At 53.3% G+C, this 24,667-nt stretch overlaps 7 protein-coding genes across 7 annotated transcripts; 4 read left to right on the forward strand and 3 right to left on the reverse strand.

The window, feature by feature from the left end:
* Window positions 1-565: 565 nt before the first annotated feature.
* On the reverse strand, window positions 566-4,639 carry PV07_10126 (uncharacterized protein). Its single transcript, XM_016397434.1, has 2 exons — window positions 3,041-4,639; window positions 566-2,992 (listed from the first exon to the last, which is right to left on the reverse strand). Exons 1-2 carry the CDS (start codon window positions 3,851-3,853, stop codon window positions 716-718), a joined length of 3,090 nt encoding a protein of 1,029 aa, XP_016244625.1. The 5' UTR covers window positions 3,854-4,639; the 3' UTR covers window positions 566-715.
* Window positions 4,640-5,182: 543 nt separating this feature from the next.
* On the forward strand, window positions 5,183-7,151 carry PV07_10127 (uncharacterized protein). The gene has a single exon (XM_016397435.1). It carries the CDS (start codon window positions 5,323-5,325, stop codon window positions 6,673-6,675), a length of 1,353 nt encoding a protein of 450 aa, XP_016244626.1. The 5' UTR covers window positions 5,183-5,322; the 3' UTR covers window positions 6,676-7,151.
* A 1,124-nt stretch (window positions 7,152-8,275) lies between these two features.
* PV07_10128 (uncharacterized protein) lies at window positions 8,276-8,878 on the forward strand. The gene has a single exon (XM_016397436.1). It carries the CDS (start codon window positions 8,452-8,454, stop codon window positions 8,638-8,640), a length of 189 nt encoding a protein of 62 aa, XP_016244627.1. The 5' UTR covers window positions 8,276-8,451; the 3' UTR covers window positions 8,641-8,878.
* Window positions 8,879-11,005: 2,127 nt separating this feature from the next.
* Window positions 11,006-12,212, reverse strand: PV07_10129 (uncharacterized protein). Its single transcript, XM_016397437.1, has one exon. It carries the CDS (start codon window positions 11,528-11,530, stop codon window positions 11,081-11,083), a length of 450 nt encoding a protein of 149 aa, XP_016244628.1. The 5' UTR covers window positions 11,531-12,212; the 3' UTR covers window positions 11,006-11,080.
* A 3,136-nt stretch (window positions 12,213-15,348) lies between these two features.
* Window positions 15,349-17,976, forward strand: PV07_10130 (uncharacterized protein). The gene has a single exon (XM_016397438.1). The coding sequence runs from the start codon at window positions 15,823-15,825 to the stop codon at window positions 17,491-17,493; it is 1,671 nt and encodes a 556-aa protein (XP_016244629.1). The 5' UTR covers window positions 15,349-15,822; the 3' UTR covers window positions 17,494-17,976.
* On the reverse strand, window positions 17,827-18,353 carry PV07_10131 (uncharacterized protein). The gene has a single exon (XM_016397439.1). The coding sequence runs from the start codon at window positions 18,177-18,179 to the stop codon at window positions 17,838-17,840; it is 342 nt and encodes a 113-aa protein (XP_016244630.1). The 5' UTR covers window positions 18,180-18,353; the 3' UTR covers window positions 17,827-17,837.
* A 106-nt stretch (window positions 18,354-18,459) lies between these two features.
* Window positions 18,460-19,694, forward strand: PV07_10132 (uncharacterized protein). The gene is made up of 2 exons (XM_016397440.1): window positions 18,460-19,302; window positions 19,365-19,694. Exon 1 carries the CDS (start codon window positions 18,635-18,637, stop codon window positions 18,980-18,982), a length of 348 nt encoding a protein of 115 aa, XP_016244631.1. The 5' UTR covers window positions 18,460-18,634; the 3' UTR covers window positions 18,983-19,302; window positions 19,365-19,694.
* Window positions 19,695-24,667: the final 4,973 nt, after the last annotated feature.

Below are 24,667 nucleotides of genomic sequence, written 5' to 3' on the forward strand. Positions count from 1 at the left end.
GCACAAGAGAACGGAGTATCTACAAGCGGCACCGCGCCCAGTCTCCCAGCTGCGTTCCACAGGGCAAAGTCCATGAATCATACCGGTCAGCTGTTCATCGTCCAAACTCACCGCCGCCCACTAACCACTCACCCCTTTCACCGGTCCATGCTCTGCTCTGGCCTTGATTTGGCTCAGTAGAAAATGTAACCGAAACACAAAGAGCGAGTCTGCCTCACTCGCTGTGGTCGCATCCGCCCAGTGACGCCCCAAACTTCCCACTCCCTCCTCATCGGGCGCTTTCAGTCCACCTGTCGACCACGAGAAACTCTCAGGACGAGCAACTCTGAGCCGTTGAATCGCGTGACGGATCGTCCTTCTCTGACTGGCGAGAGCATCCCGACATCTCAAGCTTGGACCGCTCGGCGGACTGGGGAGCTATTCGCTGGTGTGCTCTGCCATGCTACTCCGTACACTTTTCAAACCCGTATTCCCCATCGCCCCGTACTCGCTCGATACATCGGCATTCCCTCCAAACTATCTGTCAGCTCTTGTTGCAAAGCAACCACGGGTTTGGAAATAGACATGGGATTAGATTAAAAGGATTTATCATCTTATATGCACTCTGCTCACCTGCTCAGCATGCATAGATTGCTGACGGTGGCCCGGCAACCGAGAACATCTTCGATGTTCCACTCCGCCTCTATCAAAGACTGCGCTCAAACGATACGCCAGGTCATTTCTTCGTATCGCCCTTGAACCAAAGTACGTCTTTGCCAGACGTCGTCATCATATCCGCAACGGGGGCGGGACCTGCCTCCGAGCCTGCGCCAGACGCCGATGCAGAAGCATTTGTTGCAGTTGTCGCCGTGGTGGTCGTTGTTATAGAACCCCCCTCGGAACTCTTTGCACCACCGCCACCGATACTGTCCGCAATGCTTCCTCGGAACAGACTTTTCCATCCACTTTTGCTCCCCCCAACTGTACTGTTTTTCTTCTTCTTTTTCTTCTGCTTGCGTTCCCCATCGAATTGACCCGCAGAGGCGAAATCAGGGTCCACCATGGGTCGGCCTCCAGGAGCCGGCGGTGCAGGTGCCTGTACTGGGGGTCCTAACGAACGCGATGATCGATGTGACCAGCACTGTGCCGAATTTGAAGAGACGCTCGAAGCTGATCTGGCATGAATAGGTGAACCTGGCGGTGTATACGAGAGTCTGTCGATGATATCTGCAACAACATCTATTTTGAGCTTAGGCCCAGGACTGCCAATTAGCGGCTTCGAACTCCCGCCAGGGCTGGGGACTTGTACGGGAACAATCTTGCCATCTTTCTTGGTGAGCTTCAACTTCAAGGGTCGGATTGGCTCTGGTGCGTTGGAATCCCCAAAGTCCTTGGGCTTCATGCCAGGTTTGATTGTAAGTTCGGTAGGCAGCTTGAAAAAATCATCGAGCCGGCCTTTGCTGGCACGAGGAACTTCTTTCTCTGTATTCTCAGGGGCGGCGACTGGTCTGGGAGGGAGGTTGAAAGTCTGATGTGGAGCCTCCAGCTCTACTGGTCCAACCTCTTCCTTTGCCTTGGGCTGCAGGGGTTTGGGAACAATGGCCTCTAACTCGGCAATAAATTCTGTCTTTGAGGCCACGCCATCGGGGTTCTGAGCAAGCACATTATTTGAGATGCTGTCTGAATTTGTTTTGGCTGTGGCATCGCCTTCAACACTCGTCGGCACTTCAACGGTGACTTGTGACTTTTCGCCATCATCGGCGTGTCCAGTTTCTTTAGTCGGCGGAGGCGCTGTAGCTGTCATCTGAGGCTGCAATGGCCCTGTCACCACTTCCTCTAGACCATTGTTTGTGGTGTTTGTCGTCTCTAATTGGCTGTGGAGCTGACTCTGCATATCGTCTTCAGCCTTTCGTTGTGCGGCTGCAAATGTCTCTTCCTCGGCAGAGGCTGGCACGACAGCGACGGTAATGGTTGATGTGTCAATGAGAATTCTCGTGTCCAACACCGATCCCGAGGTCGACCGTGTCATTTCACCTTCGTTCAACTCCGGTCCAGGTTCACCCAGGCTCGATAGTTGAGAGCCTTTCCTCGATGAAGAAGAGTTTGACCGCTCTTCTCTCACCGCTGGCTCGACCGGCGCAGGAAGCTCTACTGGAGGAGATGCCATCGCCATCACAGCAGGGTGCGAAGTAAACGCTGGGTTAGGGATTGATGAACGACGTGTTACCGGCCTAGACGGATCCACTATCGAGGCTCGAGCTGACGCCTGAGCAGCGGTCGGAGACGCTTTGGCAGAGTCGGTGTCCTTCCTGTAATCCAGATTGAACAGCCCAATCGAAGGACTTTGTTCATGCGAGAGGAAGAAGCCGGCCTCCCCTTCCGACATGACGGGCGATATCATAGCCTGCACAGGTGTGCCTTTCGACTTTCCGGGTTGCGGCGTAAGTAACAGAGAGGATATAGCGGGAGACTTCAGAAGATCACCCAATGCTCTCGGATAGTAGACACTGGATATGCGGTGGCTCGAGTTGTCCTTTGGCTTCAGCCCAAGTGTCATACTCAACCGGTTTTTGATCGACACCGGCGCTTGTCGAAGTACATCTTCAGGAACATCGGCCGGAAGCTCGACAAGCTGCTCCTCAACGTGTTGGATGAGCAATCCTCCTAGACTATGCATTCGGTCTGCAGTGTGCTGTGGCCCCTCGGTCGTCAACGCCTCGGAAGAAAATGGCCGCCCAGAAATTTCTCCGTTGCCTGGTCTTCTGGACCCAGCGGATTGCGGCGATTGATGCCCAATAGATTGTGGTTGCGAGGCCAATCCTTGACTTGATTTCTGGCCGCTGTTCGGTCGACTGGAGAAGCTGGTAAGTTGGGTACTCCGAGATGAATTTCTGGTCGAGTGTTGGCGACCCGGCTCACTCGGCAGCGGCTTGTGTTCGGCGATAGACCCTAACTGAGAAGGAGCACGACCAGCATCCTGAGAAGTAATGTGTTTCGTCTTTTGAGCTCTAGCCTGACAACAGTGAGACGAAGTTCGATAAGAGGGCAGAGACCATCTTACCACGAGATTCCTGCTGACTGCAGCAGCTCTTTGCTGCATCTCCGAAACCACCTCCGCGAGCTTCTTCAGAGAACCAGCCAGCTTGTTCCCTTGTAGATGTAACTCCAAGAAAGCTCTGCGCCATCCTTCGACATTCCCAAGCATAGCGACTAAAACAGCTTCATGCTCAGGTGATCCTCTCTTCCATGTTGAGTTCAATTTAGACAGGTATTTTTCCATCACGTTGGTAGCATCGAATCCCTTCTGGACGTCCTTCAGTGCATCCTTGGCCGCCTTCTTGGTCCGGCCAATGACATGGTCAATCTTTTCGTTCCCATCGAGAATTGAAGCGCGAAATGCCCGATCTTCCAACATTCGATCAAACACTTCTCCGTGTGCGAGTGGGAGTTTGAGACATCGTATTCTCTCGTGAATATCGCTTTGTGCAAGATCGAAGTCCTCTGTGGTACGCTCTAGGAAAGCATCGATGTCGTCGACGTGGGATTGCAAGATTCTCATGACTTCGTCTTCTGAAATCGCCATGTTCTGTGATAGAAGATGCATTCCAAAGGTCAGTTGGGCCACGAGTTTCCACAATGGATGATATTTTTCTCCTGGTTTCTGCTTCCACCTCCCGGCAATAACCCGTTGATAGGTAGGCGCCTCGAGAAGGATTGTCCTTCGTGACATGGCATCAGTAGGGATGTCTTCCGCCACCTGATCAGATATTGATTCTAGCATCGACTCCTCGAAAGGCTTTTGCAATTGCGGCACCGGGTGCGCGGGCGGGCGAACAAACGCCTGCCCTCCATTGCCGTCCTTGTCTATCGACATTGCGCGGGAGCAGACAGTCCGAGACAGCCCGAGACAGATGTCAGTCAATTCAGGTAATGGTGGTTATTGTTCACGAGCACCCTGCCCTCACAAGAATACATGTTCATCGAACACAACCTTCTGGCTCTGAACCCCATGTACTTAGATGTACGATCCCGACGATCTTTTCTTCTGTGATCTTGTATGCACGCACCAGAGGGCCGATAATCAGGAAGAGGATGGCGAGTTAAGATTTAGAACTTGGCCCGTGTAACTTGAGTACTTCCACGTCTCGGCTGCTGTGTAATGATGGCAGACCATGGGCCAGGCAGAGGAAAATCGAGTGCAAACGCGGAGAGATGCTCTTCAATGGCTGGTTTTTGAAGTGCGAACTTTAGTGACTCGGTTCGAGCGGTCGGGGTTCGCTGGTCTGATGCGGCACGCGAATTCGAAGGAGAGCAGACAACAGGAAGGACCTGGAAAAGCCGGTCTGAGGATGGCTTGAATGAGGAGAGAATAGAAGTCTACCGGAGAATCTGAGGCCCAGGTCCCTGTATGAGTGTCCACGCAGAGAACGACTGGCGAAAGGAGGAGGATGAGCACTTCTCGTCGGTGGAGGTAAGCAGCAAATGCAGATCCATATCAAGCCACCCACGGAAATGGCCAGGGTATCTCGCCTGCGGCCGTGAATTTGAGGCCTGATGCGCCATGGGGGCGAGTCTTGACCAGGCTCCCATCGTTTCAGCCCTTTGAAAGCAGCGTGGGACTTTGCGCTCTGCTCGAGAAGCTGCAGAGCGACAGAGGCAGAGTCAACGGCGCACCAGGTGGGATTGGCCAGGCCCGTTGCGGGCGTTAGAAATGGTGAAACCAGACTTGCATTTCGGCCTCTCCCGCGATAGGCCCCAGGAAATTTCCCGACCACGAGCTAAGGAGTAGCTCATCAAAATTGCCCAACCCACAGATCAGAAAGGCGATCGGGATACCGCCGATGATCACCTCCCCGGCGCGATATTTTAGGTGATGGACGACTTTGTCATCGTCCTCGAGCAGAAGATTGGGATGAACGAGGTACGTACAAGCTTCTACTCGTGTGCGGAAGTGGACAAGCTTCTCGATATCTATGGTTCAGCATTGATTCTATCCAGAAGACCGTGCCAGAAGAAAGGCAGCCGAGAGGACAGGAGCACCTGGTCTGACCCATCCTTCTGCTCCTGATTCATATCTCCTCCGTGGAACCCTGGCTCGCCCCCGCTGTGGGTTGCACGGGTGTCCCTTGAAAGGCGCCCGCCGCTTTATCCTCAAGAGGCCAAAAAAAATCCATCTCAATCACATTGAAGAGATAACACGCAACCTGCCACTGTCCCCCTCGAACCTTCTCCCTCACGACGGACGTCCCAACTATACGGCTCGTATCACCGGCCTGGACAGGAACGCTGCAACTCCTTAAACCCATCATACAGCAATCGAACGTAACCTTATCAAACCATAGCATGTCCACAGCGGCCTTTCCACTCTCGCCAAGAGATGCCCTACTCCAGGCGTACCAAGCTCAATCGCTACATGACGTACCTGTCCCGGCAGCGGTTATAGATGTGGCAAAGGTAAAGGCAAACTGCATTTCCATGCTGAATGCCGTCGAAGAGCTGGGTGTCAGTTTCAGAGCTCACGTGAAAACTCACAAAACAACAGAGATTACGAGGCTTCAGGTCGGCGAAGATTGCAATGACGTGAGGTTGATTGTATCGACCATTATCGAAGCGGAGCAATTGGTCCCTCTTCTGCTGGAATATAAAAGTCGGAATGCAAAGATCAATGTCTTATATGGTGTCCCCTTGGGCCCTTCACACGTGAACCGGCTTGCTACTGTAGCCCGCCAGCTTGGTCAAGGGTCCATCACAGTCATGATCGATCACCCAGAGCAGTTGAAGTGCTTGCAGTCATTCAAAGAAAAGGCTGGATTTCCCGCTCTGGTCTTTATCAAGACGGATTCAGGCTACCACCGAGCCGGTCTGATTCCAGACTCGAAGGATATGATGGATTTGGTGCACGAAGTTAGCATTGGCGAGCAGCGAGGCTACCTGTGGTTGCTCGGATTCTATTCACACAACAGCCTCAGCTATGGCGGATCGTCCCCAGACGATGCGATGGACACGCTCAAAGTTGAAATAGACGTCTGCCGGCAAGCTTCCCAACACTTCAAGCGAGACCGCCAGACACCGCTTCTCGTCTCTGTTGGGGCGTCCCCCACTGCTCTGTCCTTACAGAACATTCTGCCATCTGCTGCCAGTTCTACTCCTTCGGCTAATGCTCTCAAGGATACGCTTGAGTTGACCAAATCTAATCTCGAGCTTGAAATCCATGCCGGCGTCTACCCAATCTTTGACATTCAGCAGGTGGCTGCCAGCAGCCGAAGCTTCACCTCAGATCCTCATGATACCATTGCAGTATCTGTGCTTGCTGAAGTCTGCTCTTTATACCCCGACCGAACTAAACAACCTGAAGCACTGATCTCTGCCGGCGTTCTCGCACTTGCGAGAGAGCCCTGCAAGGACTATCCTGGATGGGGGGTTGTAAGTCCGTGGAACATGCCAGGCGATTATGGAACGACGAAGAAAGATCGCATCATTGTCAGTCGCATAAGTCAGGAGCATGGCATCTTAGCTTTCGAAGACAGAGATGTAGAGAACCGACAACTTCCTTTGCGGTACGGACAAAAGCTGCGCATTTGGCCGAATCATGCATGCATCACCCTGGCAATGTTCAGCTGGTATTATATTGTCGACACAGATACAGACACCCCCGACAAGATTGTTGATATCTGGATAAGGTGGCGAGGCTGGTAACGGAAGGAGACACTGGAAGAACGACTTTTTGGCCTCCGGTACTTACTAGGTACAGTTGGTCAATTGTGCCTCTTTCTAGGGCCACAACCAGGGACCCGAACTACCTCCCAGCAAGGGAAGGTCCAATACGACAAACCAGGATTCCTCCTGACAGACGAGTTGTTCCTGGCCAAGTCTTCCATATCTATCAGCACGCAGCAGGTCATAACATGGTCGCAAGCTTGAACCAGAACATGAGGCTCCCCTTTCTTTGCTTCGATCTGTGTGACGCTGATGCACCCATATCCAATATCTTCCTCCGGTTTGCACGCTACTCCACGCATTTTCAGGGAACCGACGAGAAGATGTATCCTACGTAATCAAGTGCCAAAAGCATGCGGGCTGTGGTTGATCCCGGAGATAACATCCCGTTTTGTTGGATAATGAAACTCAGGCATTTGCCTGCAAAGGTAAGAGAATTTCCACGTTTGGGACTGGATCATAGATCTGGAAACATCCTTCCTCAATTGTTGTCTCGCAGAGCTAGAATGTGGAGAAAGAGACGGTATAGGATGGGCAACATAGACACAACCAGGATGGTGTATCCTCCGTGCAATCACGAACTGAATCTGCCCGGTGTTTCTCTCCGGCCGTCCATCAGAACCCCTTTTGGACATCAGATGGCATCAGACAGAGCGCTAGCCAAGGCTGTTAGCATGATCGCCTGCTGACCTTACTGCTCTGGGGCCTCGACGATGTCTTACAGGAATACCGCCTCCACGGAACATAATACCATTCGGGAGAAAAGGCCTTTTTGGACAATGAAAGCAAAGACTGCCTTCCTCAAGTTTTTGCAACCAACGCAAAAGACTGGCGCAATGAACGACGGTCCGAGAGAAGCCCTTGCTCGTGATTGCAGTGTACAAAACTCATCAAGGTCATCCTTTGTTGTCTTCTTTGTTCCCAACACAGCAGCGACCTGGGCTCCTGAGACGGGTTGAGGACGCAGCGAATGCTGGCTGCACAGTGTGACCCGAGGCTCTATAAACCTCCTTGCTCTCCATTTCTGACTTGCCATCAAATTCCGTCACATCCTTTCAAGCTTCGTCATCACGCTAGTGTCCCTCTCAGGTGAGTTCAATCAACAGAGACATGACTAACTTCTATAGACAGAACCTTGGCAGAAATCGCGGATTTGAGGGTGGTTGGAGGAAGAGCTCTGCACCTCTCAGGGATATTTCGGGGCCGTGGAGACCAAGATCAGGTGCAGCTGTCGAGAGAGATCTCAGCCGTTCCGTTGACTCGGGCCAATGCATCGGCTTAGGGATCCACGAAGCCTCAACTATCAACTCGCTCTCCTCAGGTAGTCAAGGATCCGAAAGCACGGAGGCAGACTCGCTCTCCACGATGCAAAGATCTCAGCCTAATGCCTATACACACAGGTACGCCCGCCCAGAAAACCAGCGGCCCTTCACCCTCCTCATCCTCCCCTTCTTCCCAGTACCCTGCTAATTTCCGCAGAAAGTTTCGAATCCATTCCATTCAAGAGCTTGCAGCTGGCACCATCATACGCGGACTTCACGTCTCTAGAGCCGTAGAATCTGCTGCTGGCTCGCCGGACTGGCGCGTGCCACATTTCACGCTCAGGGTGGACTCGGATACTCAGAGACCGGTTACTTACAAACATCGGTTTTTCGTCGTCGTCCGAGTTAGAACTCCCACTACGTCGCATTGCCCATATTCACGAAATCCGGAAGGGGCTTGGAGCGCGTTCCAAAGGCTGAGAAGGAAAACTTCATGTCGGTCCGCGACGATCGAGCAGCCAATTTCCAATGCCAGAATCCGGAGCTGCCGGTTCTAGAGGCGGAGGAAATGGAATCTCACGGTTTTTCCCTCGCACCAAAGGCCGTCGTCAAGTCCACAGCTCCCCAGACGTTTCAGATTATGCACGCGATTGAGATTGTCGAGGCAGCTGATGGCAGGTAGCTGCCCTGTTACGGACTGTATCGAGGTCGTGAGAAACACCTTGTTGCACGTTGCGAGAGAGCTGCCCCAGAAGACTAAGACGGCAGTCACGGAGGCCGGTTTGACTGAGACCTTTGTGGCAGGGATTAGACACGAAAGGGATTTCTCTGCAGGACGAGAGAGAGTAAGGACTCTGGACAAAGGGAGGGATACGCATCATATCGGCTTGTCGGGTAGCCTTCCCCTTGAAGCCTCGAACATCTATCTTCCTGTGAGGCGTTAGCGCGCAGAGCTGGATGGAAATGGTCCAATGGAGATAGAAACACACGTACCCAGATTCATCTCATTCGGTCCTATCCATTAAGTAAGTGCCTCTTGAAGCATCTTTACGGCTTTACAGCTGCCTCAGCCGCGGTTCGCTCAAGGTAATCTTAGCAGAGCATCCAGAAACCACACAGGATCACTCAGCGTGGCAAGGAATAGCACGGCCGACCTGCATCCTTGCTTTACGCAGTAAGGCGAAGGCCTAGTAGAGCACAGTGCAGTATACATATACCACACAATAAAGACATTCCCAACTGGCGAGAAGTTGACAAACAAGCAGCACGGAGGCAAGCGACGGGTCGAGTGTCCTGATCAGGTTAAAGCCGCGAGACGGAATCTAGAAAATCCATAACATCTCACGCTTTCTGCTCGTCTTTCGTTGCTCCCAACAGCATGCACATCGTCTACCCGCCGAGCAGTTTCGAGTAAGGCCCCAGCAAATTCCTCAAGGGTGGTTCGAAAGCTTGCAAGATAACGTGCGCCACGACACACAAGATCTGAGGTAGTGGCCGTTATCTGAGACCCCTTGCAGAACAACAATGTGCAAGCGGCCAGCAGCTCGCTTTGCGCAAAGGACAAATCACCAGGATCAAGAGGCCAGTCAGCCAGGTACCGCAGCTACGCACTTCTGAAGCACGGGGATTGAGACAGGGGGCCCTTCCATCCGCTCTCGACCGTAGCTTGTGCGACGTACCGATACCCAAAAGGTGAGTGTTCGGAGGAGTTGTCGTTCACTCCTTCTGCCGAACCGCCATGACGGTTTCCTCGAGATCGAGAGGACTTACTCGCCGCGCTCTGAATGAAGAGAGTGCAAGCAATAATGAGACGAGACGATCAAAGAACGAATGACTCTCCCCAACCACTCCACTCACTCACGTCGCCCTCCCAGCTGAGAGTCTGAGACTTGTCTCTCCCGAACCAAACAGAAATGTCATCTCGTGTACTGGTGCCTGGGCTTGAACCAGGGTCTGCGAGGGGAGAGAGGGGGGGAGAGAGGGCCTGAGGTTGCGTTGTGGAGAGTGAGTTCAACCCAAAAATCTTGTCCAAGGTGCTGCTATACTGTGTGGGACGGTGTCCGCAAAAGAGGACGGGAAACCCCCAAATGGGCGAAGGGACACCTCTTTTCAGCACTCGCCGTACCTCTCTGTCCTACTACCAGGTAGGTCAGAAGATTTCATTCTCCTTTTCCCGATGACGGGTAATATGCATCTCCCCGCCGCCGCCGCCGCCGCCGCCGCCGCCGTCAGATGGCGACAGCGAGATGTCTCATCCAGACACGTCGCCGGCTCCTTGCACATTCCCGACGGGAGGGGAGCGGGAAAAAGCGACATGTCAGACAGGCTTCGCGTCCAGCCGGAGCGGAATGTACCTTCCCAGCCACCATCTGGATCGTGACCGCATTGACGAGTGTGAAAAGGGGACGGGAAGCTGCAGATGCAGATGCAGATGCAGATGCAAGAGGCCAAGCGAGAAAGGGATCACGAGGACAAACAGGACCTCATCGAAGAGGATGGGAATCAGGGAAGAAAAAGAGAGAGAGCTAATAAATAGCCTTGGAAGGGGAAAGTCACCTTTGGGAAAGCCACGCGTATGCATGCATGCATGCATGCACCATGATGTATGAATGTATGTATGTATGATGGTCCCGTGCGCATTACCCTTCACCGCTTCGTTGCTCGCTCTGTCCACGGTATATTCCTCGCCCACAAACAAAAAGGGCATTGCGCGCAAGCAGACGTGTAGTGGAGCGGAGCCATGGGTGAGAAATCATTACAGCACTGCTGCACCTCTTGAGGGAGTCATGCAAGCAGCAGCAGCACGACGAGATGCTGTGCCGCTGACACGGTCGGAAAATGCCATCCATCGCCATTCGAAAATGCGCGGCATTCGGCATATGCAAGGGATAGAATATAGTTATTTGATGACATCAGGAACCAATTAAACCCACAACAAAGTCGCGCGCGTGATGCGACGGAGTGCAGAGCGCAAAGGGAGAAATACTCTTCCAATGTCCTCTCCCATACCTAGTTAGATATGTCGTTGAGGGATGTCAAAGGGTTATGGATGGTGTGAGAGCAAGTCTTGCTATGTCATGCAAGGGAGAGTGATCGTTGTCCCCACTCGGCTATAGAAACTGCTATTTCCCCAAGGTGAGCAGCCGGAATGATGCAAGAAGGTGGGACACATCTCTCCGCTGCTCCTTGACTTTCGAGGGAAGTGCCGCTGGCAACATCCCATGGCCTTGCTTGACCTTGCCTAGCCTTGCCTTGCCCTGCCACTCCATGACCGAATGAGTCCCGGACGGACGGAATTGGCATGGGTTTTTCCCTCTCTCTGTGTCTCTCCTTTGCGTTCGTCTTGTGACAAGTATAGACAATACATGAAAGACATCACAAACCGGCCGCTTCTTTTCTCCGAAGATAGAATAAAAGGCACAACTAGCTTGCCCAAGCTTCGATGCCCCAGCAATCAGATAATGAGCTAGGTATTGGCCTGCTCGGTATTGATCACCACACTCTCTCACCGACGAAATGAAACCATTTAGTCCTTTGTGAGCCCGAATAGCGGCCCCGTTCCCCGACAGCATGGTTCGCACTGTGGCCGAGAGGAGCTCGGAGAAATATAGACCTTGTGAGCATTAGCTAGTGCTGGTCACCAACGGCACAAAGACCCCATCTGCAAGCACAACCCAGAGAATCAACATGGAAAAGAAGGAATCCGTGGCATGTGAAATCAGATTGCAAGATCTGGGGAAAAGGATTTCTTCAGAATCCCATTCAAACCACCCCTTATGCGTGCAGCCGTTGATGTAGATTAAAGGGGCTGTCCGCAGCGGAAGCAAAAGTTTCCTTTCGAATTGTTGGCAATACAGCTGCCCTGGAGACGGTCACAGGGCCAAGGAGGCAGTGACAGGATCATCGGTGATGTGGCAGAAAACTCCGAGTGGTTCTTTGAAGCCTCGCATTCTTGTCGCAAATTGGTTTGACGTTTGGGTAGATTCGCAGATCCGGGTAGAGGGGAACTTAAGCAGCAGGGTATCAAACTTCAGATGAAGCATAGAGCTTGAGGGATTTGTGGTAGCATTGGAAGATTGTGCGCATGTCCGGATGTTGAGGCTGTCCTAGCGGACGCGCATCAGAACTTCGGATCAAGCATTTGGAGAAGAAAGTTCAATGAGTGGTGGTTGAGGTAGTTCAGGTTAGTCACAGTTAATAATGGGCACTGAGTGGCAAAAGGCAGGGCACACCTAAGACACTGAGATTGAAGGCTGGAAACCTTCACCCGGGGCATAATACAAGGTCGCTCAAGAGCTGCGAAAGGGGGGGCCGGGCATGGGGTAGGGTAACTTTTGATTAAATGTGAGGGAGGGAATGGGATTGAGTTCCAAGAGACGCCATAAAACGCCACTCCAGGGAGGGTATTTGCCCAAAAAGAACAATGTGCTTGTTGGCAGTGACGATGGTGCTCTCGCAATACGAGGGCGTTGCACGAATGGCAAGGCTGCGAGAAGCGAGTAGCCTACCAGATGGTCTGTTGCATCTCCGAGATGGCACCCATGACGAATTTGGGGGTGAATGGACAACCGGCATGTGCCACCATCGACCAGCTTGTGCAAAATGGGCCCCGGCCTCCTGCAAGTCGTTGAGTGACCACCAGGCTATCTGTGAGCGCCCGTGTTCCCCGCCATACCCGGCATATGCAGACGCAATGGTCCGCCCGGGGCGAGTTGAGTTCAGCTGCAGTCGGCGGCCCAGCAGCTGGCATCGAAAGCGTCGAGCAGAGACTACTCGTAGCAAGCGGCCATGGGGAAAGGGACCCCAGGAAGGGGAACCTTAAACCAGGAGTTTGGGTGGCTTTGAGCCATCCGAAGCGACCAAGGCCAGCCCATTCGTTGGTCGGTGGCAGCTCCGGGACAACGGTCTGCGACTGTGCGGTTCCGAGTGTCCCACCTAATATTGAACCGGGTGAAAAGCCGGTGTCCGGGGGCGCGCCAGGCCAGTGGGAAAGTCTGGGAGGCCTACAAGGGAGGGTTGTCTCTGCGTCAGGATTTGCTGAATCGACAAGCTGCCGTTCCCATTCGAGATGGAGGTTTGTCTCGAGAGGCCGATCACTTGCTCGATTGTGTCCGACCGTTGCTCTTGGTAGCGTGACCAGTGTCGACCCAAACTTGATCGAAATGTGATAGTTGCGAGAGGATTGAGCACACCGAGGGCTGCAAATGCAATGCTCCCGCGAGCTTCACGGGAAAAGGTAGCCGACGAATGAAGAGGAGATTCGATCATTTAACCACCATTGAAGCAAAAGCCCCGAGGCACAGAGGGGTCGCGGATGCCACTGAATGGACGCCTCTTAAGCCACAAACGCATGGGAGGTAGGGCCCTAACCGAATGCCGAGAATTGAAACTCGAGGGTCAAGGAACACATTACAGTGTGGCTTCGGGGAAGGCTGCATCGTAGGCTTGGTGGGCGTAAAGCCGGGACCTTTGAGTTGAACGCGGTCGACTGCATGCAGAAAGCATAGCAAAGATCACAGTCCAATTCCCTCTCAGACCCAGATGGGACGCTCAGGAAAGATGCCCGTGCAGCCAAACAAGGCGCTTGAAATATGGATCGATAGTTGCCCGGTGAATGCGCTGCATTCGGACCATTCGATGGATCGGTACCAGAACGTCGGAGCGACGAAGATTCCACATTCCTCCACAGCATCCTGGACACACAAAGAGAAAGCTACCTGATTTCGCGGTGCTTTCGTGGCCAGCGACCACACACCCACACACTCACCCCAAGTTCGGGAGCGACACGTACTGTAGCATCGGGGCATGTTGTTGAACAAGACCAAGGGGGGGTGAGGTAAGTCGGATGCGTAGGGAAATGATCTTCTCGGCGCGCAACCTGGGCACATGTCAAGGCAAGATTTGCAAGCTGGCCGAAGCGGACATGGGTTCCCAGTTCCACGTGCAGATCGAGAAAAAGATGCTCCTCTCGCTGCTGTCCAGCTGACTCGTCTCCGGACCACTTACCGTCTTTGTTTTTTCTGCCCTCTGGCCTCTGGATGGGCTTTACCTTGCAACCGCGCTTATGGAGATGCTCCTGCTCCTGCTCCCCCACTCAGGTAGCGTCAACGGGGAAGCGGAAGGCTGCTGAAGAAGGGTGACATGCTTACTCGACCTGCTCCGGGACAGAGTGTACCAGTAGTGGCTGGGAGAGATTACCTTTTTGGCGGAATTCCACCTTGGCCTCTTGGTCCGCCAATCGCCGCGGTATGATGCTTGAATGCTTTCCATTCGCTCGAGTCGAGTCAGCTGCTTTGACGAATTTTGGGGGCATTCGAGTACGGAGTATAGCAGGGAGCTTGAGGGCGTTGATACTTTCCAGGGTGATTATGTTGGTCAGTCACATTGACACTCTTAGCGAAAGCATGTCTCTGTCGCACCTGGTCCAAAGCAAACACTACCACCCAGCCAGTCGCTAACTCTTCCCTGGATCGAAGGGATGGATTGCCCTACGGCGGAGGTTAGATGTGGCTGAGGCGAAAACAATCCTCCATAGGACCAAGGGCAAATGTTATTATTGGCATGTGACCGCAAAGCAGCTTCCAGACCATCGAATACATTTATCCATCTGTCTCACATGCCACTAGCAGTGATGAGTGGCCAGTTTGTTGTTTGGGGAAAGGGAAAAAGGAAAAAGAAAAGAACAGGTACTATGTATCTCCGACCTTTTGAGTTGTTTGGTCCAGAGGGATGTACACGATCCCAACGAGAGTTTCCTGATGGGTGATGATTTGGATGCCTGGCCCAAGGAACCTTGATGCCTAGACGGGCTGTCTCCTGGGGGTGATCGGAGGCCCAAGAAAGATGCCAGATGGGCTGTGTGGGTGGTGCCCAAGGGGGCCGGGGCCCCTACGAGCAACCCACTTGTGATGCCCTAGGCACTATTGGTTTAACGGAGGGGCCCCCATCGTGGTAGCCAACAATCAGCTCCGAGCACTCCCCGAGCATCTCTCTCGGTCATTACATCTGATACCAGTGGGTTCTAGTGTATTCACTAAAACTGGTCTTTTTGCCCCCCCCTCCCCCCTTGCCTCCCCCCAAATCCCTCTTCCCCTTGCCCCTTCTAGGCTTTCTCCCACTTTTTTCCCTCGTGTCTCGAACCTTGCACCCCCGGCCAATAACCACCTAGCCAAAGGCTCAAATCTGCAGTCACCTTTCTCACTTGGGGCTTGTTGGCTCGCCCACTGCGTCTCCTCCTGCCCTCTCGAACTTCTGGTCAGTCCTGGTCTATCGACCCGAGCGCCGGTCCTCTGCCACCTCCTCCACCCCATCCTCTTGCTCCCCCCCTCGCACCCCTGCTCGCTTTTTTCGTGCCTTGTGCCCTGGTTTTGCTCCTTCTGCAACTCACCACCTCGACCATTGCCCCCCTGCAAGTCGCACACCTGGTCCGGACTTGTGGTCCTTATACCGGTCGTCCCCATCCGCAAAGCCCCATCACCATTTCTTCACCACACGTCTCTTCAACTAACCGCGCTCTCACACATTACATACCTACACCTCTGCTCACATCCTCCTCACAATCCTTCCTCCTCAATACACACTTCGTTCGACCTCGACATCCGTCTCACCGACTTTTACCTCAGCCTCTGTCAAGTCGTCGGTTGCGTCCAGTCCTCTGAACACGTCCGTTCTGAATCGGCCCGAGGTCTCGCATTGCGTCACAAGCCGATCCCACCCAATTCCCACCCGTTTGCGGTCTTGCAACCTCCTGCCAACCGCCAGCGCCAGCGCCGTCCTCTCTATTTGATCCTCCTCTAGAATCCGTGATTTGGCGTCTCATCAACCTCGTTTCTCTCCTGCCCAGTCCGCGAAGTCTCCCGTTACGATGCCACCGCGCAAAATCCCCCATGTCCTGTGCCTGGACAGGGGCAAGATGCACCACATCGATCCTTCCAATGCCTGCAGTTTAATGGCAATGTGGTCCATGTTCTCAAAATGCTCAGATACCCTAGACGAAGGCCCACGGTTAGAGAACTTGAGCTGGCGGATATGGTCGCGAGAGTCATTATGTGTGACACCTATTGACTCCTCTCCCCCGAGGGCGAGCCAAGTGCCCTCCCTCTCGAATTCATGGTCGTCAGACGACAGTCTGAGCGAAGGACGATGCAGTCCTGTCCACGCCAGGACGAGGTCCAGATCACCTCCACAAGACGACTGCGCCAGCTCTCTCTCCAAGTCTCGACACCTGAGCCCCATTACACTAGAAAAGATTGTCGCTTCAATACAGGAGAAGACCGATCTGTGTCCGCTGTCTCCCTCGCTCGAGGCCAGCCGTCCTTTCACTAAGGTGCCGACCCTGGAAAAGCAGGGCTCGGACAACCCAAAGAATGGAACCGAAGCCCGACCTCAACCTGTGTTGAAACCCCTTCAAGATTCCACCGACTCGTGCCTCTCCGCCACCACGACCACAACACTAAGCACAGCTCGTCAGAGTGAGCATCGTGATTCCGACACTTCGGTATCCTCGGAAGGACTCATTCCAAGCGGTTCGGTGGTCCACGGATTTTCCCCTGTAGCATCCTCGTGCCGTTCTCGAAAGGCCAGCTTGGGTGTCAAGCCGACCCCCGCTCTGACCAAGGCCATTCCTCCACCCAGAGGTGCGCTAAAATCAACAGCAATGTTTACATTAGGAGGCTCTTCGGAAGATGATGAATCTTCATTCGAACAGCGAGTGCTGTCTGTCAGAGCTCCTCCGCAAAGAAGTTCACTCTCTCAGAGTTTGAGCAAACAGAATCTGTCGGAACGCAAGAGTGATTTGCCGCCCAAAAGAACTTCTTTCCGGGATGTCGTCGCCGAGCGGAGAATACAGGAAGATGCTGAAAATGACGAGGGGGCTATCGCAAGCAGTGACGATGAAGACGACACCGACGAAGTTATGGAATCAGCCATTGATGAGGACGAGGAAGACGGCGATGACTGGGAAGACTCGACTTCGGACGATGGAAAGGTGGTTCAAGAACCTCATCTTTTCCGCCGCGTGGACAGCCGCAGTGTGTTGCCATCACGGCGCTCCATGTTGACCTTGGCCTTGAACAAGGGCCAGGCTGGGCTCGCCCACGCATATTCCCAACCTACACTTCATCGGTCTCGGCAAACGTCGCCTCCACAAGGACCCTCATTCGCAAATTCGCCCGAAGAAGAGGACGGCATGATGATGCAAACGTCCAATCGGCGACCTATTGCCATTCCACCCCCCAAATCATCCTCCAAACCTGTGGCTCATTCGCCCAGGACGACAAGACGTAACATGCTGTCTACGGAATTGACCGAATCTCTCCGAAAGAACCTCCTCTGGGAGAGACAACAGAAATCTCAAACTGTCAATGCTTTTCTGAAGCGGAGCAGAAACGCCCAGTCGATGGCGAATCTCTCATCTGCTGCTGCTCAGGCCGGAGGTCCAGCCCAACCTCCAGCTCCCGCTCCCGTGGCGGATTTGTCAAAGGACGATTCCTGGACCTTTGATAACACCTGGGAATACCATACCAAAGGCTGGTAGACTGGGGGCAGCGAGAGACTCATCTCTTGAATTTTTGATATTCTTGCGCTATTTTTGTTTCCATCTGCGTTCCGAGCGGTGATCATGTTGTTCATGTGCTTTACGACCATTTTACACCACACTTTACGAATTGGCGAGTCCGGAAAAGGGCGAGGATGGTGAGGCCTGGTCCCATCCCTGTACAAAGGCGCATTTCGGACCATATTCTTTTTATGGAGGGCGGCTCAAAAGTGACCATCGTTTTTATTGTCATGTTGAATGAATGGAGCTAGATACAATTGACCTCAAACCTTGCCGGCTACGGAAAAGAGGTATCGGCTCATCAATGGGTAATGCTCTGCTACTCATCTACATTGTACTATACCACGAATATACCAGATAGCTCGGGCTAGTTCGCTGCATGTAGTTGGCTGAAGGAGAAGAGAAGCGAGAGAAGTTGTACCATTAGCAGCAGATCCAATCAGACCCAACCCATATTCTTTGCTTGACGCTTTTCTGTCGCACATAATAATATCAGGTAATATGTTTTTGATTTTGCTGGTTGTTGGACGTGGTGATTGGCCCAACGGCATGCCTGACATGGCTTTGATGACTTGTCCACTCTTGTGCATGGTGGTGTGCTCATGTGAGTCTCTTTTGCCAGCCTGGCCATCGAGCTCATTTGCCAATTTCCCGGCCGGGACCATTTCCAGCGGTTGCGTGTGAGTGAGTGTGTGTGTGTGTGTGTCCCGGACACGTCAATCGGGCACGGAGGGAGTCAGTACGGCCACCAGGTCCATCACGGCGGCCATCATCATTTGCCGAGTCCACTGTCAAGTGGTTCTAGCAAGTTTCACGGCTAAAATCCCCTGAGGTTGAAATTCTGCAAGAGCGCGTGAGCGGAACAGCGGTATTGAGGCCCAGCTGGGATGGAATGGAAGGGCATGGAACTACCTCCTCACGAGAATGTAATGGTTACATGTGGTGCCTTCTTGCAGGGTGGATAATATACGACAGTACCGTGTAAGAGAACAATCTATTCAAGTGACCTTGCCACGCAAGGAGGACGCAGGAACGTTACCTTCGGCGGTCCCTGTGTGTGTACTACTGTGTACAAACATTGGTAGGGGGCAGCGAGTAGGTATGACTATGGAGAAAGGGGATGTACTCCGTACTCCTACCGCAACTCGCCAAGTACTACTCGGTACTAACTTGGTCCCTTTTCCAAAGTTCCTTTCTTTGGCTCGCTGACCCAAGTGCCGAAAGCAATTCATTGCGATTTCCGGGATCTGGCACAGCAGCCCGCTTTCCCCCCTCTCCATCTAGTCTGCCAACGAAGAAGGGGGGGGATGAACAGCACCGAACACGGCCAACGAGCGCGAATACGCACACAAAAGAGAGAGAGAGCGAGAGATTGCAAAAAAAATGTAAAATACAAAGGGTCAGAGCGAAAACGGGCCCCGTTGCGAAACCGGGGAAGCCGATTCTCTGGGTTTGTTACTACTGGTAGGAGGAGGTTATTGTACCTGATGACCTGAAAAGAAAATGTGTCGGGCGCCCGTTTTCGTGAGGCTGAAACGAAACGGGGACCGTTTTCGTCGCCCTGTTGTTTCTTATTCGGCGCCTGGGCCCTCCCTTCTCTGGCCCGTGACCGACTGTAGAAGCTACCTACAAGTAGGGCTAAGAGGTTTTGTTTGTTGTTGTCGATGCCTGACCCGGCGCCGGATCCGAGCGAGCGAGCGAGCGAGCAATTCTCGTCGGGACTTGTTCCTAGCTGAACCTGGGAGTTCCCCTTAGCTTGAGGCAAAGGTGCCGCTACAAAGTTGCGAGGTACGAGGTACAATGCCGAGGGCCGTCGCTCAACATGCTGACTAGGCTATTTATCCGGCAAGCGACTCCAGAGAGGGGGGGTTGTTGGCCTGTTTGGCGGGTTTTGCCAGAACCAGACACCAAACGACAGGGTTTGACACAGTAAAGGCCCCGGAAAGAAAAACGCAAACCACATAGAAAAGGAAAGAAGAGAGGAGGCGAACGAGGGAATGGTGGATGGTGGATGGTAACCCGACGATAAATCGCCGGCCATGTGACCTTCCAAACGCGCCCCCGGTAATTCCACCCTTCAAAAAGGGTCAAGCCTCGCTCCTCCACCGCGCTTCGCATTCTTTTTCCGTGCCTCGCCGCCTGGCGCTTGTGGGTAAAAGATGGGTAGTGGCGGGAATGTATGGATGGATGGATGAAAGGCAGGCAGGCAGGCAGGCAGGCCGGCCTTCCTGGGCTCGAATGCCACGGGGTTATGGAATGATTAATGATTCTGAGACAAGGGGATCTTATAGACAATAGCTAGTAGTGTAACTTAGCTTGAAGGGAAGGTTCAGGCCTGCAGAATTCGAGAGAGGAGAACTGGGCCAACGAAAAGAGACGACGACACACCATTACCACCCACACCGTTGAACACTTCAGCGCATAGAACACGGCACAGAAAGCGGGGGAGATGATTAAGCTGCCCTTCCCCAGCCCGGGTAGAGATGGAAGAATGGAACATGGCCCGGCAGGCGCCCGGAAGAAGTAATAGTGAGTGATGGTGAAAAAAAACGAGATGGTCATGATGGTGGATGGAGGTGGGACACATTCCGGGGGTGTCCTTCCAGCCTCCCTTCACACCACGGAACGAAGAAGAATGGTTCAGAAAGTACGACAAGTTGGAGGAGAGGGGGCGCATAAGCAAAGAAGCTGAAGTGAGATTTGCGGTGTGGTATACAGGACGGTGCGGTTGCTGGGTGTCGTGGTGTGGTGTGGTGTGGTGTTGGTCTCCACGACTCACGAGTCAGTCCAGGGTGCGGATGTGGACGCCCGGATGAGGCACCTAACACGCCTCCTTGTAGGTACATGCTCGGTACTCGGTACCTACCCAATGAATCTTCGGCACATCATGGACGGGGCACGGAGGCACATCAAATGACTAAGGACACCTGGGGTAATACCTGGAGGCATGTACTCGGTCCTTTCCTCGTGCCTGCAAAGTCAGGGTTTAGGCGGAGAGTCCAAGCACCGCCTAGCAACAACAACTAGAACAGCTTGAACAACGGCATTGTTGGTCGGTACGTGCGAGGTACTCGGTACATACAAGTTCCTCCCTAAGCAAACCTCCCCTTGGCCTAGCCTTGTCAAGGCTTCGGTACCGAGGAACCATTGTTCCAGGTACCTACCTACCTACGTGTATGTCCCTACAAGGTTACTCCACACAAAAGTCACAAGTGACAAGTAACTCTATACCAAGCGGTAATATTCCTGAACTACCAAGCACCTACTATCTCCTCTCCTTTGACAAGTCTAGGTACCTAGGTAGTAGCGTGACGGTTCCCCTTCCCAGTACGGAGCCACGGAACCCGTTCACCCAGTACAGTAGTAGTACTCGGTGACTTGGACAAGGGGAACATACGGAGAACATGTGAGAAGACAAACGACTAACAAACACACGGCACGGAAGGCGTGCGGGAGGGCTGAAGAGGAAATTGGAACGGCCGACAGGCCAGGCCAGGCCAGGCCACCGCACCGAGGCCAGCAGAAGCTTATTACTCTTTGGTGACAAAGTACGAGGTGCAACAGGTGCGAAGTAGCGGGTACCTACCACGCCCGCCAGCAATGGGTGGAGAGGGAGGTACCCGGGACCTAGAGGGGGCCTGGACTCGACTCGACTCGACTACTGGGACCTGGACTGGATTGTTGAGGCCCCCGCGAAAAGTTCTGGGCGCGCGCCCCCCCCCTGCCCCTCCGAGCCCTTCCCACGACATCCCCGTTGGTCCGTTCGGTAAGCTGTCTCCAGGAGGGCAGGGTTTCTGAGGGCGAATAAACAGGGGAAATAGTTAGACGGAGAGGGGGGGGTTGTGATTATTCATTTTTGGTCGTACGTTTTCCCCCAATCCTACAGTCAGGCGGACAGAGGCCAAAGGGGGAAATGGACCTCGTCGAAGGAGTCGGATGCGATGGAGGGGGTGGGAAAAGTGCGGAGATACGGGAGAGCAATGGCGACCTGACGAATCGTTGATGGGGTAAAATCACGAGAAGAGAAAAGAGAGCACGAAACAACCCCCCCTGGCCTACTGCAGCGGGTGATTCTTCAAACCTGCTGACACTTTTCAAAGGCGCAGCGGGATCAAGTGGTGAAGATCAAACGTGCAGAGACTCAGCTTTTGCTTCTCGCCTCGAAGCAAAGCCAGGCGCGGCCTAGAGCCATCATGTGAGGCTGAGTCCATGTCCACAAGGGTTCCAACGTCCCCAACGCCCATGGTCCACAATGGCCGTGGATGCGTGCCGACAACAATCCCGGCGTTCAATGATAACCACAAAGTAGAACAAGTGAGCTCTAGTTCGTCCGAGAGGAACTACAATGCTAAGCCATCGTGCTTGGTCCCTCGTTGTCCAGAACGGCAGAAACCTGGAGTGCAGGTCTAGAACATGCCAGATATTGTGGGGTACATGGGCTGGCATTTCTTCATGCGCGTGCAAACACTGCGCTGGCACCGGATGGGCCGGCGCTCGCTTGTCAACACACCATCCCCAGTGTTCAAAGGAGTTCGTTATTGGAGGGCAAGGACGAAACTGTTTGACGGACGATCAGACGAGACGGCTCGAAGCGAGCAGGCCTGGATTTCTTTGCACCCTTTCCCTGTCCGAGGGAGCATTCGATTTGATTACCTTTGAAAAACGGCCCTGCTGCGATTGGCTGCTTCAAACGTCCAACAGGAAACGGGGAATATTTACTACCATGGGCAGGACGGCCACAGCAGCGTGTCTGGGTATCCATTGGCCCCGAAAACGAGGGCTGGTTGGTGGAGCACGGGACAAAATTCTGCATGTACCTGTAGTGATCAGCAGATGGACAAGAGCCCTCGTTCTCCAGCGATGCGAACATCGATTGACGGAAAAGCAAGAGTTGTGACCAAGCAAAAGCCACCACTGATTTTTCTCCCAATCTGGAATCCATCCATCTTCCCGAGAGTGGTTCGATATTTCTGCAGATTCCAGCGGCTGATTGGAGCCGAATTGATGGACGCCTTTGGAGACTTCCCGTGCGAGCCGCAAAGACAAATACTCGGCTTCACGTGATGATATAGCTGAAATCGAACCAGTATCATCTCGGTCTAGCACGAACCGACGTGCATTAACAAGACCCCCTGGACGTTCGAGTATGCAGGGGGGCCCCTTGTTACAGACGAATCCATGAATGCGGAACTCGGCCTTACGTACAGGAAGTCCCCGCTTGCACATGCAAGAAAAACACCCAGCCTGTCAATTTTGTTCGATTTTTTCTTCCATCGTGACGCGCAATCTCCCTCAGAATGGCGAGATCGAAAATCCAGACTGGGGCAAATGTCGAGGCGCCCGCCAATCCATCCGTGGGTCCTGGACAGCTGTCCAGCAATACACGGTCCATGTGTAATTGTATCGGTCAGAATGAATGTTCACTTGCCACGGTCATGACCTCAAGAATCGTACCAGGCCTACTGGCCTCGAGCCATCACGCCCACCGAGAGGGTTTTCTCTGCAGGGTCAAACGTTCATATGCACCTCCCGGGAAATTTTCCTGTTGTAGCTTACGTCGAGGATTCGGAATTGTGGCTCATTCATCCCAACCGCCGAACCACCGAGTCCGCAACCGGAGTTCCGAGATGAGTTGTCCACAGGAGAAAACGCCGATTGACTTCCCAAAGAACTCTCAAGCACCGACCTCTGTTATATGATTCGGCAACAATCCCTACCTGTTTGTTCCGATCCATATTCGTCGTCCCGGCGGGGAAGGCTTTCCGGAAACCGAGGTTTAGGCTGCCTCGATTACTTTGGACTGACCAAGATCGTCGTCGGCGATACTGGGTATAACAGGTTCAGGCCTGGAGGCGGTATTGTGTGTTCCCGTAGATGTCTGGGGTTGACTTTGTCCCATCATGTTTTAAAAAGGGGCTCCAAACTCACCAGGCCAATACCGATGAGTCCTGAACATGAACGGAAAAGGCCATTGCGAAGTTTGTAGGTCCCAAGATTTGGGTCTTGTGCCGAGGATCAGGAATCGTTTCGCCATTCGACGTGAACTTGCAGGAGCAGCATCACCTGGGCTCCCAGATGCAGTTACATACCTCTTCATCTACGCGATGCCACTCATGAGATGCAAGAGTGCAGCAAGCTGAATAGCAACGACCAGGAAAGGACAGCCCAGGCGGTGCGGCGAGAACACATCACACGCAGGAGCGGTGTTCCAGAGATTCAAGGCATCAACATGGATATGCTCTGGTAGATAATTGCGAGATGCTTGCTGCCTTCGTTGCAACAAGGGAGCCGACCATTCATGTCTGCAGACGTGCTCCCACTCCATGCAGAGGGCTAGTATCGCCTTGATACTAGAGAAGGGGCGTGGATCGGTTGACGGGTCAGCTGTTCAATGACTTGTTCTTGCTGACAGCCATGTAGCGCTACGCCAGGAGGGCCATCTCGATATCTAGTCAGCACATACCCAGTGGTGGCAGCCGCTGCGCAAAAGTCACCTGCAATGTTGCAGGGGTTTCCTGAGGTCTGTTCTCAGCCAAGTGCGAGATTCACGCCAGGAGCCTGCAAAGTTTGTTACTTATACACAACTTCCCCAAGAGATGTTGGGTCATAGGCAACCAGCAATACGGGATGCCACTGTCGATCACCGATACTCCGCGTCGAGATAGAAGGCTGTGGCATGCATCGGGGGGGGCTTGTTGACGCCTCCCGCACATCACACATTTAGTTAATCTGTGGGGTAGCGGGAGATCATTTACCCTGCATCAAATGGGGCGCAAAGAAGCGCCCCCTTTCGAAAAGGAACCTTTGTATCACCACCATTCACTAGACGATTGGGAGATTGAACCAAGCTTGTGACCAGGTCAGGTCGGTCTCAAAAGTGTCCATGGACCTTCGTATTCGTTCATTTTGGACTTTCTGGCACACACCGCTACGAGAATTCTGGGGGGAAAGGATGTAACCTCAGGTCTATAGTCTCGCAAGATCCCACTTAGCGGAAGGTGATGGGCCATGGTGGGGGGTGATCTATCTCGCAGACGTCAAGGAGGCCGGCAACATGGGTTGACAGGGGGTATTCTCTCGACAGTTGGATAGAGAGAGGGGCCATGCAAACAATGACGAGTCATGGTGACCCAACGTGAACAATTGGCAAGGG

Source organism: Cladophialophora immunda (assembly GCF_000835495.1).
Source record: "Cladophialophora immunda strain CBS 83496 unplaced genomic scaffold supercont1.6, whole genome shotgun sequence".
Classification (NCBI taxonomy): Eukaryota; Fungi; Ascomycota; class Eurotiomycetes; order Chaetothyriales; family Herpotrichiellaceae; genus Cladophialophora; species Cladophialophora immunda.